Source organism: Lycorma delicatula, chromosome 8 (assembly GCF_047948215.1).
Source record: "Lycorma delicatula isolate Av1 chromosome 8, ASM4794821v1, whole genome shotgun sequence".
Lineage (NCBI taxonomy): Eukaryota > Metazoa > Arthropoda > Insecta > Hemiptera > Fulgoridae > Lycorma > Lycorma delicatula.
Genome location: NC_134462.1, coordinates 52,751,672 through 52,766,457, shown reverse-complemented (window position 1 = coordinate 52,766,457; position 14,786 = coordinate 52,751,672). Strand labels below are relative to the sequence as shown.

The following is a 14,786-nucleotide window of genomic DNA, read 5'->3' as shown; positions in this document are numbered from 1 at the left end:
CTAATTAAAAATAAATTTTTAAAAGCTTCTCAGTTTTTAAGTCCATAAACATGTCTTTTTAAATTTCATATCAACACTTTAAAATGACATATTTATCAGTTTTTTTTAGATTTAACAGGGGGGCTTAGTGTTTTGTATTTCAAGTTGTGGTACTGACTATTTTCAAAACTTTCCTCTCTTAAATGGGAGGTATAAAATTTTTTGAATATATATTTTTAAATATCTTATATTGAAGTATAAATAACTTAATATTAAACTAAAGTCATGATATAAAGGTTACCGCACTGATTACTTTTACAAGAATTATCCATTATGAGTAATTATAAAAATAGATGATTTAAAATTGTTCTTCTTTTCTCTTCACTTTGGTTTAAACAAATACATAAAACTGATGAGATTTTTCAGTTTTATTAAGCAATGAAATAATAACATATAATCTATACTATTATATAAAGAAGAAGGGTTTTTTTTTGTTTAGGGTAAACAAAAAACTACCTGATCAGTCGCAACCAAATTTTTACCCATGTTTCTCAGCGTAAGTGAGAAGGTTTGAGATGTACACAGTATGTCTAAAAAGTTTTTGAACTAAATGAAATAAAAATACTGATTTAAAGATAAACAAATTTACTCACATCAGCCCTCTACACAAAACCCTTCTCTAGTTATACATTTCTTGCAGTATCGGTAGAGCCCATCAAATGGTCTGGAGAAATCATTTTGTGAGATAGCCTTCAACTGCTTGTGTAAGCCCTTTGGATGGCTGGAATGTTGTTGAAAAAGCGGCTTTTCATCTTTAACATTTCATCTTTAACTGTTTTGGGAACAGAAAATAGTCTGCTGGAGCTAAGTCGGGTGAATAAGGTGGGTGGGATAAGACAGTGATTTGATTTGCATTGTAATAATTTGTTACAACTGTTGCCATGTGTGCCAGGGCATTGTCATGCAAGAGTCCAACTGCCTGGTACTCAGGCCGGATTCGACCAATGTAACACATCAGGAGTTTCATTACTTTCCAATAGAATTTAGAATTCACGGTTTGACCAGTTTGGACAAATTCAATGATGAAACAGGCCCTTTGAGTCAAAAAATGCAATCAGAATCATTTTCACTCTTGATTTTTTTCTGCCTGACTTTCACTGGTCTTTGTGCTCCAGGTCTCAACCAAACAGTGGATTGATGCTTCGTTTGCGGATCATACATGAAGCATAAGCTTTCATGCTTAGTTACAAATGTTTGCAAAAAATTCAGGTCCCTATCAGTAGTTTCAACAAAGTCTTGAACACAAGAAAGACACACTTGTTTTTGTTCTTCGGTCAAGAAGTGTGAAATGAAACGAGACCACACCTTTTGGCAGTTCATTTTTTCTGTTAGAATTGCATTTACCAATGTTTAGCTTATCTGCTATGGCTCTAAGGGTCAGATGAGGTTGTTTGAGCAGGACTGCGCACACTTTTGTACGTTTTCATTGTGAACAGTTGTTGACGACTTCTCACTTTGTTTGTCGTCATCCAAAGACTCTCTACCGTCTTTAAACCCCTTCCAAATGTATGTTGTAGTATGTGATGTAGCTTCATCAGCAAATGGTTGCTGTATCATAGAATAAGTTTTAACGAAAAACTTTTGAAGTCAAATGCAAAATTTTATTGTGCTTCTCTGTTCCATGCCGCAAGCTCACACAAGATCATATGAAGACAACACACGTGGCTGAATATAACTTGAGACTGGAATGTATTGTGGGAAATGTTCCAAAAAAATTTTTGTAAAAATATTTTATATCAAATCTGACGTCAAACCAATAACGTTGAGATTACAATTTCAGGTGAAATATTGAATAGAGGTCTGATTCAGATTGAAGATGTTGTCATTATGTTAAGTGAGAAATACTTAAGCAATTTCGGTTTACCAACAACAATACATGATAATCAAGAAGCTATTAATGCTTATGATGCAATGTTAACATTTTTTTTCGATATCGATGAACAGAAAGAATTTGTAAGTATTAAACTTCCAAAATTAGTACCAGCAACAACCCTAAGATTTTTTCTTAGATTCTCCTGTAGCTGCTGGGAAAACTTTCTTTCTTAATTAACCTGCTTCTTGCTCAAGTTCACTCAACCAAAAACGTTCCAATCAGTGTAGCATCATCAGGAAAAACAGCAACTGTATCTTGCTGTTACATGTATAAATGGTGGGAGAAGTGCACATTGTACATTTAAATTAACCTTTAATATTACATGTGGGCAAGAATACCTTTGATCTATTCATGAAAATGGTCCACTTGGACAAATTTTGCAAGATTCTGAACTTTAGTGTATGGTGAAAGCACAATGAGTCATTGAGCTCATATTAAAGCCATTGATTGACCCTTTAAGATATTAGATCATGTGATAAATTAATGGGTTGTATAACTTTCATGATGTTTGTTTCAGACTTTTGGCAAACATTGCCTGTCTTCGAAAGGGGAACTAGGACTGATGTTCTTCAGGTATGCCTTAAATCATAACTTATGGAAATTTTTTCTCAATATTAACTTAAGAACTAATATGAGAGTTCATCTTGGGGGTGGCGATGCTAACTTTCCCTACAATTATTAAACATTGGAAATGGGACTCTCCCCCACATTGATTGTTACATTTCTGTCAGTGAAAACATTGGTACTGTTGTGCATACAATGGATGATTTCATTTCTAATATTTATCCAGAAATTAGTAAGCTTTTACAAAAATCGTTCAAGTGGCTTTACAAAAGAAATATCATAACTCTTCTAAATATTTCTACATTTGAATTAATACTAAGATCTTAGAAAAAGTTTAAGGGCAAAGTGAGGAATATCATTGATCTGTAGATTCTATAATCAATACTGAAGATGCAGTCCACTATTCAGAATTTTTGAATTCTCTTAATCCTACAGGTTTTCCAGTGCATAGTCCAATCTTAAAATGGGAGTTCTGATTATTTTACTATGAAACTTTAACCCTCCACGGTTATGTAACGGCACGAAGTTGCAAATCAAAACTATATGAAATCACATCATTGAGGTTACTGTTTTGACAGGTCCAGCTTAGGAGAGCTTGCTGTTACCAGCAGACTTACCATTTCCATTCATGAGGCTGCAATTCCCCATAAAACTTTCGTTTGCTGTAACAATCAATAAAGCGCAACGCCAGACAATCAAACATATTGATATTGATTTATGATCAGACTGTTTGCCTCTTGGTCAATTATATGTTGGGCTTTCCAGAACTGGCAATTCAGAAAGTCAGTATTTTCTGCTACTAGAAAATCAAAATACTGCAAAAAATATCACATTCTTGGAAGTTCTAACAAGATGTTAAAAATGGGTTGGCTATATTATATTCGCTGGTGAAGCCGAGAGATTCTATATATACAAATAAAATAACATGTCTTGAGTAATCAACGGCCAGCAAAAACTACTGAACATAAATGGATGAAAATTTGTCGCTTTGAAATTCGGAGTTTAATGGATTGAAATGGAGTAACAATGAAATTATTTTTTATTTTTTTTCGATTTCTTGGTAACAGACTTAGATTTCAACTTAATTTTTGTATGTAATCTTAATATGAATATCTAAAAATTGATTTGTACATTTTTTGAAATTCAGAGATGAAAAGTGTTAAATGGATTTTTTATTTTTTTTAGACACATACTTTTAATTTCTCAGTAGCAAATGAAAAAAATCAACCTGATTTTTGGTGAGTGTAATCTTCATGTCAATAAACCAGTTTCTAGATTTTTGAAATTCAACCTTGAAAGGGGATGAAGAAAGGTAAAAAAAATTTTGTACAAGGCAAATCTTCCCAATTTCAACTATACTAAACTAGATATTCAGTAGATTTGGGCTTGCAAAATACTTTTGAGATAAATTAAGTATTGAAAAACCATTTTTGGATTTCTTGTAATTCCGATTTTTTAATGGGTGCAAAGGTAAACGGTACTGTGGCTCGACCAACACAGCCACTACCACCGTAACTGTATGTGTGACTGGCTGCACCTATCTCAGGTTACTTGGCTAAAGAACGTAAAATAAAATAAATTATTCATTATTTGCTATGGGAAACGTAAGTAACCATATAGCAAAGGTGAAGCTGCGTTGGAGAGCTAGTTTAAAATATAACTAAACTATGAATATACTTCTGAATCTTCTTTTAGAAAGTTTTGTGGATAATTTTCCTTAATTGTTTTGAGTTAGATTAAAAGTTAATGTTGAAAATTGTTTGTGTGTTTTATAGGTATTCATGCAAATACTAATAATGGTGGTTCGATTGGTAATGGTGTTAGTAAAACAGATGATGACCATTCTTGTACTGATCAGCATTTTCCAATTACTGTTGAGACAAAAAATAATATAAACTATTATAATGCAAATGTGAGTATTGTTTCTTTAATGATTTATTATGTCTTTGTAATATATGTATATGTTATTCACATTAATGTAGTCATCACTAAGATTGTACTTCTGTGAGCTAGTGTATCTATAAATATACACAGGTGTACCACAAAGTTATCTCACGGCTTTCATAACCTATTCTACTTGTGAGAATAATGGAAAAAGTTCATATAAACATATTTTGTAAAATTCTTCATTTGCGAGTTACAGCTAGTGAAAGATTTCATATGGATCTTACCTACCTGTGTGAAATGAGGTTGTACTGAAATTTTTCAGGACATTAATTAAGGGGAGAATTATTGATTTTGTATGGTTTTTGACCTGAAAAATCACATTGGAGTTAAAAAGCCTTTTTTTATGTTTCATGTAAAATAACTTAGTTAAATAGGTAATAAACACATAAACCTTTTATACAAAACTTTTCGAGAATTTAATTCTGAACAAGATGGTGGTGTAAGATAAACGAATAAACAAGAAAAGTTAGAAAAATTGAAATTTTATTTAGCAACAGTATTTTATTACATGTCTCAGAAAGTACTTATTTAATGAAAACAAAAATAAAATTATTTTTTGGTAATGTAAAAAATTTGTAAAAACAAAATTTATTGTTAAATATTTCTTTAAAAAATTAATTTTTTTTTTGTCTTCAGTCATTTGACTGGTTTGATGCTGCTCTCCAAGATTCCCTATCTAGTGCTAGTCGTTTCATTTCAGTATACCCTCAACATCCTACATCCCTAAAAATGGTAATCCCTAAAAATGAGGTAATTACATAACAATTGTAAAATAAAATTTACCTAGTTAATTTTTTTTAATGACAGAAATGCAATAAATTATTCGAAAAATTATTATTTCAACATTGTTAATAAAATAACAACAGCTGACCAACAATGTGCAATACTGTATTAATACTTAAATAATTTTGTAAAGTACATTAAGTATATCAGATATTGTGAACTGTGGTGTTGTTAACGAAGGTTTTTAGTTAATTAAATGATCAGTTTGCCATTGAAGTAATCCCGTAATGCTATTATTGTTGAAATATTTATTGATACAGTTCAGGTGTCAGTATATGACATCTTTCTTAGCGGAGTTTCGTATTCAATGGTTTGGAGGACAGTTAAAACAAGTTTTACCCTTATCATAAACAGGCAGTTCAACAACTACACTCAGGAGATGGTCCACTTCACTTGGAGTTCTGCAACTGGTGGAATACAAATCAACTCTATAAGAATGTTTTGTTTTCTGATGAGGCAAATTACACTCAGGATGGTGTCAGCAACTTAACACATTGAGCATACACGTGCAGAAGTAAATCCTCATGAAACAGCGGAAAGCAATTTTCAACACCCATTTAGTGTCAATGTATGGTGCGATCTTCTTCACAATCAGCTGTTTGGGTTCATATTATGTAGCCGTTTAAATGCTAAGGTCTACTTGCTATTTCTTCAAGAAGAATTGCTGCAGCTGCTTGAAGATGTTTCTCTAGTGCCAACAAGATACAAAGTATACTTCAGCACAATGGCGCACCTCCCCAATTCCCTTGTGCCGTTTCCACTTGCTTAAATCATCATTTCCTTGAGAAATAGATCAGTCATGGAAGTTCACATTCCTGGCCCCAGATCGCTTGATCTAACACCTGTAGATTTTTGCATCTTAGGATGGATGAAAAGTATTGTATACCAACCAAAAATACATTTTTGTGAGGAATTAATATTGTTCAGCCGCATTATGGATGCGGCTGAACAATATAAGGACAACTGAAGAACTGAAAAGAGGAACAAAAGCAGTACAGAAGTAAGCTATGAAATGTATTGAAAATGGCGGGCTCATTTTTGTACATTTATTATAAACTGGTAAGTATAATGCATTTTGTTCTAATGTACGTTTCTAAATAAAATTTTAATTTTTCTAACTTTTCTGTCTTATTCAACTTTCACCATTTTGTTCATAATTAAATTCTCTACAAGTTTTGTTTTAAAGTTTTATGTGTATTACCCATTTAATAAAGTTATACACCAAACACAAAAAACAGGGTTTTTACCCTAATTTATTCATTTTCACCCCAGATTTCACAAAAACTCTGTAGATTTGGTTCTGGGACCTATTCTGTTTGATTTTTCAAGTCAAAAACCATTATAAATCACTAATTCTACCCCTTACAATAACGTACAAAAAATTTCGGTACAACCTCATTTCACCCGTGTAGCTGAAATCCGAGCAAAGTTTTTCACTAGCCATAACTTTCAAATAAAGCATTTTAGGACAAATGTTTATAAACTTTTTCCATTATTTTCATGAGTGAAATAGGTTATAAAAGTTCCAGAAGAAGTTTGTGATACATTCTGTGTGTTATATACAGTAAAATGTTGATTGTCAGAAAGCAATAAATCTAGGCTGAAGAAGTTGTACTTTTTTTTCAGATAAGTGTCCCACTTTTTCTATTAAAATGTAAATATTTTTAGGTATATGGAATCTAAATATACAATTTCTAATTCTAATTTTACCATTTACTAATTTTCTATTTTTAGTGTTAAAGATGAATTACATTAATTAATCATTTTAGGTTTGAATATGTTTTTGTATTTGCATATTTCTCAGTATGTTTAGCTTTTGTAGTCTTATTATTTCCTGCTTGTCATTACCTATTAGGCATTTTTATTGGAGTATATTTTAGATTATCTCTTTTATCCAAGGGTGAATTAAGATGTTATGTTCAATAATGTAATCATAACTTTCTTCAAGAATTTCATTGGATGAATGATGTGAAAATTGGCTTTAGTCAATAAATGTTTGTTTTAAGTATCTAAAATACAAATGCAATTTTTTTTGTGCATTTAATGAAAAAAGTCAAGTTATTGCTTTAATTTAACACAGTACTTGCATTTATTACACAGTTTTATCAATTTCAGTGACATTTTTCAATTTGTGCAGGTTTGTGAGTGAGGAAAACTATATATTGCTACAGATTATTATTATTTTTAATTTTATTATTTATTCAAACACACTCTTGTGCATGTGCACACACATGCACACCATGAATATAAATTATCTTATAATTTCAGTCAGTCACACCTACATTTTTGGTTAAAAAGGGTTACTGTAATTACAATCATAGGTTCCTCAAAAATTGTTGTATGTTAAAATGATCTTAATCTCATTTATTTGTCATATTCTGGTAAATTTAAATGTATACATGGTTTTTTATGTTGGGCCATTTTGATATAAAAACAAACGTGATTGATAGAAAAAACTTTTAAACTTACAGAATTTAGGGTTTTTTCACACATACATCATTCACTGAAACAAATTTTTCATATTGTTCAACTAGCTTTATTAACTGTCTTTGAAATATGTTCTGTCAGTGATTTAAATCAATTAGTTAGTTACCTTAACTTACAGTTTCTCATTTTCTAATCTCTGCAGTATTAGCTATTTTTATTAAACTGAAAGGAAAAAGAAGTAATTGTTAGGTACAAGGTTAGGAGGATTGTACGATGGATGTTCATAGATTTTCCAGTGAAGTTGCTTTATTTCTTGAATCATTTTTGTTGCAATGTGCAGTCAAGCATCATCGTTTAGAAACAAGATCTCGTTGAGCACCTTTCCTTATCTTTCATTCTGAACATCATGTCAGAGTTATGTTTCACAATGTATATTGGTATTTACTGTACTTCCATGATTCCAATAATTGATATAATTGAACTCAATAAGCAATATTCCTTTGTTGTCCTAAAAATCAGTAGCTGTAAGTTTACTGTCTGACTGTTCTTACTTAATTTTCTTGGGCTTGTGTTCTTGTAACAGATGACTCCATTTTAAGATTTTTTACCTTCATAAAAAATATTTTGTCCATAAACAGCAAATTTCAGCAGCAGATTTGTTTTTTTTTTTGCTGTTATGAAATAAATGTTGCTCAATCCTCATACTTCACGAGATTATTTTAAAACTACTTTTAATTAGGTTATAAATGGCAACTAACATGAATATGACTGGGCTGTTTTTGCCAACAGATAATTATTCTACAAATAAATATTCAATGCAAGCACCTGTTTCCAAAGTATTAGCAGCAACATTGAAATGGTCTTTACTTAAAAAATATGCCTTGTATTCATAATTTCATTTAGACTTTTAATGTAAAATTAACTATGTATATTAGATACATTAATTACTGATCATGTAAGTAAAAAAAGTTGTTTACTGAATTTTGATATTTGTATGATTAATTTGTTAATATTTCTAAATTTTTCATTACTTTTAATGATTACAGTTTGCTATAAACATAATGACTGATAGTGAAGAAGGGTTATATTACTTGTATTTCCACAATTGTCCTAATTATGGCGATCTGCAGAATGTTGGTCTTGACTTTACTGTAAGTGCATTGTATATTTATATTTTTTCATAATTTTTAATTGTGTTTTGATTATTTTTTTGTGAAATATTGGATATATTGGATCTTTTTCATCATTTATTTTTAATTTTACAATTTGATATGCATGTAAATAAAGGGCTATGCTGAACAGTTCCTGAAATAAATTGGAAAACAAGATTACACTCCAAAAATCATTTTTTTTTTGAATTTACTTAAAATCTAAATTTAGATGTCTATATTAATTGCTAAGCAGTCATCATCATATATATATACTTAATCAATTCAGACTGTAATCTAAATTGGAAAATTGCTGTTTTTAATAATTTAGGTGTTTTTAATATAAATTTATTCTTTCTATTGGGATTGTCTAAAATTACAACTGCTGTTTGTATTTTTTTGTTTTCTTCTGTACATATTTGTTTTATAGTGTTTGATAAGTTCTGTATATTTCTTTGTTTTTTTTTTTTTTAATTTATTTGTTAATCTACTTTTTTGTATGTTCTTTCATAGTGATGATTATTTAACAATCAAGATGACTATCTTGGTTTAGATTTTAAATAAAATATTTTTGTTTGTAGTTTTTGTATATAAATTTGCATAGATGTATACCGTCATTCAAACTTCTGCATCACTTGATATGAAAGAAGTTGTTTTTATTTGAATTATATTATAATAATGGTAATAATAATTATATATATAATACACACACGCGCACATGTACAAGGTTTGATAAAAAATATGCAGAATTTTAGTTTTTCTCAAAAAATCTTTATGTATTCTTCAATATTGATTTTGTCATTTTCTAAGTACTCCTTTTCATATATAATTCATTTTTACCAGTGCTTTTTCATAGCTTCGAAACGCCTCTGGAATGCAATATCTTGTATGGCGTTTTGTTCCTTCAGCAATTCTGTCTTTATCTCTTTAGTATTGGCAAAATGTCAATACTAAATTAAGGTCAATACCGTTTTTCATGATTCTTTTCAGCTTAGGGCGTAGAAAGAAGTCACAGGGGGTTATTTCTGACGAATTGTGGGAATTTGTTTTGCCACAAATGCAGGCATTTTCTTCGGATTGCTTCACACAAACAGTGTAGAACGTCTAGATAGTAATCCTTATTGACTTTCTGATTGTGATTCTAGATTGTCCATAATCATTTTCATCACTTTTTCAACGTCATTGGCTGTTGATCTGCTGGGATGTCCAGGGTGCTCTCATCATCTTCAATGTCTTCACGGACCTCTTGAAAATGTTTGTACCACTTATAAATGCTTGTTTTATTCATAAAAGAATCACCAAAAGTAATATCCAATGTTTCTAATGTTGTGCTGCCCTTTATTTCATTCTTAAAGAAAATTTTAATACAAATTCTTTGTTCCATTTTTTCCACAAGTTAAAAATTGCTGACCATACCAAAACATGTGTAACCTTTTTGATGGCTAACAATAAACCAAGCATCCAATATGGCTTCCAGTATAACATATATTAGGGACAAGAGGACCAATATAAAAAAAATTTTTTTCTATCAAACTTTGTTGTATGTGTGTACATGCGCATGTGTATTGCACATTTTAAGGACATTGAGAAAAGTCCAATGACCACAAAATCATGGGTATACCACTGATGAAAACAATTTTAAGATGTAAGCTTTTTAGAACTGAGAGATCAGACCGACTGTAAGATCAGTTTAGTCTACAGTGCAAAGTGATTGTACACTTTCATTAGACCAACTAATCAGAATCCTACCAATGAACTGATTAAATAAGCCAGTAGTTATGTAATTGACAGAGGTTAGAGAAAAAACACAAATTAGTTGCTTGTTGCCATCTTAAATAACAAAAAAATAATAGATGCATGATCTACAAAGAGAATTAGACCAATTAACATTGAAATCTATAAGAAACCTGAAAGGGCAATTGCATACTCAAGAGTATCTCATTCTGTCGTCTGTTTAATATGAAAGCTGTTGAACCAATCTCTTTCATTTAACAGATATTGAAATGCACTATTACATCTGTAAATATGTATATCAGCTGCATATGCCAGGAGCGACACATAATGTCTGTTAAAGTGTCATATTGTATTATTTTAATGTTGTAAAATTTAATATCAAGTATTGTGATTAGATAACCTTTATAAATGATCTTAAGTAATTAAAATGATAAGTAACGATACATTACTTATTACTATTCAGTTAAAAATAGATCTTCAAAGTAGTGATGATTAACTCTATATTATGCTTCAATACTTTTAAATGTAAACCTATTATTTACCTTTTTACCCCAATTGGACCAGTTGAATTTATTATTTGGTCATGAAAGTGCAGAAGATCTTAATCCAGATCTTTCTTGAATAGCTCAATAATAATAGCCTTGTCAAATATGTGTTGATGTATACATCTTGGAGATTGTAACTTTTAGTGATTTTTGTAAAATAGAAGAAATTCAACAAAACCTTTTGTGATCTGTGTTCTACAGAATGTACATATACCTATGAATAAATACTGACTCGTAAATATTTTGTAGCAAATTGCATATAACCAAATTTATCAACCCTTGAATTTTGTTGCTAGTATAATGATTGACCCTTTTTATATAAAGTAAACAAATTACATGACCCTTCATTTCCATCTTGAACTAAATTATTTTAACTCCAGTAAATTTTTAAGAAATGTTAATTATTTAAGTATATCCTGTTACCTATTATATTTAATTAATTTCAAGATCGGTAAAAGAAAATGTTATATGTTATGCTGATAATCAAAATAATTACTACTGGTTGGATTTATTTTTACCAATTTTAATATTTAAGAAGCTATCAAGAGATAATATAAATATATATATATATTAAATCCTATTAAAATAAATATGATATCTGTTGAAAATGAGCAACCATTAATTTCAGTATGTTTTATTTATTATTATTTTATTAGATGGAAATAGAGGAAAAGAGTGGTGGAAATTACTTATCAGCTGGAAAAATGTCTTTACCAACTTTATATTCTATGATGTCCATTTTATTCTTGTTATCAGGTTGTTTCTGGGTTTTCATTATTACAAATAGCAGGTAAGAATATCCTAAAGTCAGTTTGTTATGTTAAGCTGAGCACTACACTTGCATTAAAAAGTAATCACATATTCTATGATTTTGCAGTTGACATTCAGTTCAGATGAAGATCACTTAATAGTTATTTTTCACCTATTCTTTTTTTATTATTTGTCATAAAGAATGTTATTGTCATACGTTATTATATGCGTTTAAATGTATTATTAAATTAATGAAAAATATTTGATCTTTTAGTACTGGAAACTTGTTTGAAATTAAAAAAAAAGTTAACAATTTAATTGTGGTGTGTATTTTCTTTCATAAAAAAAAAATTAATAAATGATTTTTTAGAATTGACAGATGATAGTTTTCTAGATGAAATAACAGTGTGTTGACATTTTATTCATAAAGAATTTGAAAATGCTCTGAAAAATTCCCAAATAGGAAACAACTGGTACAGATGGTATTTAATTATGAATTAAGTATGAAGGGAGTTGCTTAAAATTTTGTTTAATTAAATTTTTTTAACCTTTGTTCATTATATCTGTGAATTTTATACCTGTGTTGTTTATAGTTTATCTGAAGATTGGAAGGTATTACGATAATATTATTGTATAAAAAAGGAAATATTATCAATACATATAAGTATACTTATAGTTTATCAACGTCAAATAATGGGCAGGCAGGAGTACGTTTCGTGATGAACAAGAAGATAGGGAGGAGAGTGGAGTATTTCAAAATGTATAGTGATAGAATCGCTGTAATAAGGATAAAAGCAAAACCTAAACCGACAACGATTGTTAACGTCTATATGCCTACAAGCGCCCATGATGATGATGATGATGATGAGGTAGAGTGTCTATACGAAGAGATTGATGAAGCAATTAAACACGTAAAAGAAGATAAAAATTTAATAGTAGTTGGAGATTGGAATGCAAGCATTGGAAAAGGCAAGGAAGGGGATATAGTGGGTGAATACGGGCTGGGCAAAAGGAATGAAAGAGGGAACCGACTTATAGAGTTTTGCACGAAGTATAATTTAGTAATTGCCAACACCCAGTTTAAAAATCATAATAGAACAATATACAGGTGGAAAAAGCCAGGCAATACTGCAAGGTATTAGATAGATTATATCATGGTTAAGCAAAGATTTAGAAATCAACTCCTTGACTGCAAAACTTACCCTGGAGCAGACATTGATAGCGACCATAATTTGGTGATAATGAAATGTAGATTGGGGTTTAAAAACCTGAAGAAAAGGTGTCAGATGAATCGGTGGAATTTAGATGAAGCTTGAGGAAGAGGAGGTAAAGAAGATTTTTGAGGAGGACATCGCAAGAGGTCTGAGTAAAAAAGATAAGGTAGAAAATGTAGAAGAAGAATGGGAGAATGTTAAAAAGGAAATTCTTAAATCAGAAGAAGCAAACTTAGGCGGAATAAAGAGAACTGGTAGAAAACCTTGGGTTTCAGACGATATATTGCAGCTGATGGATGAATGTAGAAAATATAAGAATGCTAGTGATGAAGAAAGTAAAAGGAACTATCGGCAACTAAGAAACACTATAAACAGGAAGTGCAAACTGGCGAAAGAAGAGTGGATTAAAGAAAAGTGTTCAGAAGTGGAATGAGAAATGAACATTGGTAAAATAGACGGAGCATACAGGAAAGTTAAGGAAGATTTTGGTGTACATAAATTAAAATCTAATAATGTGTTAAACAAAGATGGTATACCAATATATAATACGAAAGGTAAAGTCGATAGATGGGTGGAATATATTGAAGAGTTATACGGAGGAAATGAATTAGAAAATGGTGTTATAGAGGAAGAAGAGGAAGTTGAGGAGGATGAAATGGGAGAAACAATACTGAGATCTGAATTTAAGAGAGCATTAAAAGATTTAAATGGCAGAAAGGCTCCTGGAATAGACGGAATACCTGTAGAATTACTGCGCAGTGCAGGTGAGGAAGCGATTGATAGATTATACAAACTGGTGTGTAATATTTATGAAAAAGGGGAATTTCCGTCAGACTTCAAAAAAAGTGTTATAGTAATGATACCAAAGAAAGCAGGGGCAGATAAATGTGAAGAATACAGAACAATTAGTTTAACTAGTCATGCATCAAAAATCTTAACTAGAATTCTATACAGAAGAATTGAGAGGAGAGTGGACAAGTGTTAGGAGAAGACCAATTTGGTTTCAGGAAAAGTATAGGGACAAGGGAAGCAATTATAGGCTCAGATTAATAGTAGAAGGAAGATTAAAGAAAAACAAACCAACATACTTGGCGTTTATAGACCTAGAAAAGGCATTCGATAACGTAGACTGGAATAAAATGTTCAGCATTTAAAAAAAATTAGGGTTCAAATACAGAGATAGAAAAACAATTGCTAACATGTACAGGAACCAAACAGCAACAGTAACAATTGAAGAACATAAGAAAGAAGCCGTAATAAGAAAGGGAGTCCGACAAGGATGTTCCCTATCTCCGTTACTTTTTAATCTTTACATGGAACTAGCAGTTAATGATGTTAAAGAACAATTTAGATTTGGAGTAAGAGTACAAGGTGAAAATTTAAAGATGCTACGATTTGCTGATGATATAGTAATTCTAGCCGAAAGTAAAAAGGATTTAGAAGAAACAATGAACGGCATAGATGAAGTCCTACGCAAGAACTATCGCATGAAAATAAACAAGAACAAAACAAAAGTAATGAAATGTAGTAGAAATAACAAAGATGGACCACTGAATGTGAAAATAGGAGGAGAAAAGATTATGGAGGTAGAAGAATTTTGCTATTTGGGAAGTAGAATTACTACAGATGGACGAAGCAGGAGCGATATAAAATGCCAAATAGCACAAGCTAAACGAGCCTTCAGTAAGAAATATAATTTGTTTACATCAAAAATTAATTTAAATGTCAGGAAAAGATTTTGAAAGTGTATGTTTGGAGTGTC

General features: G+C 30.5%; 1 protein-coding gene across 2 annotated transcripts in view; it reads left to right on the top strand.

The window, feature by feature from the left end:
• Positions 1-14,786, top strand: part of LOC142329278 (protein GPR107) — a 128,988-nt gene that overhangs the window by 14,501 nt on the left and 99,701 nt on the right. Inside the window, exons 5-7 of one of the 2 annotated variants that reach the window (XM_075373716.1) lie at positions 4,252-4,388; positions 8,680-8,784; positions 11,717-11,850. In XM_075373716.1, coding sequence (XP_075229831.1) covers positions 4,252-4,388; positions 8,680-8,784; positions 11,717-11,850 — 376 coding nt within the window. The remainder of the gene's footprint in view (positions 1-4,251; positions 4,389-8,679; positions 8,785-11,716; positions 11,851-14,786) is intronic. The other variant, XM_075373714.1, reaches the window with a different exon arrangement.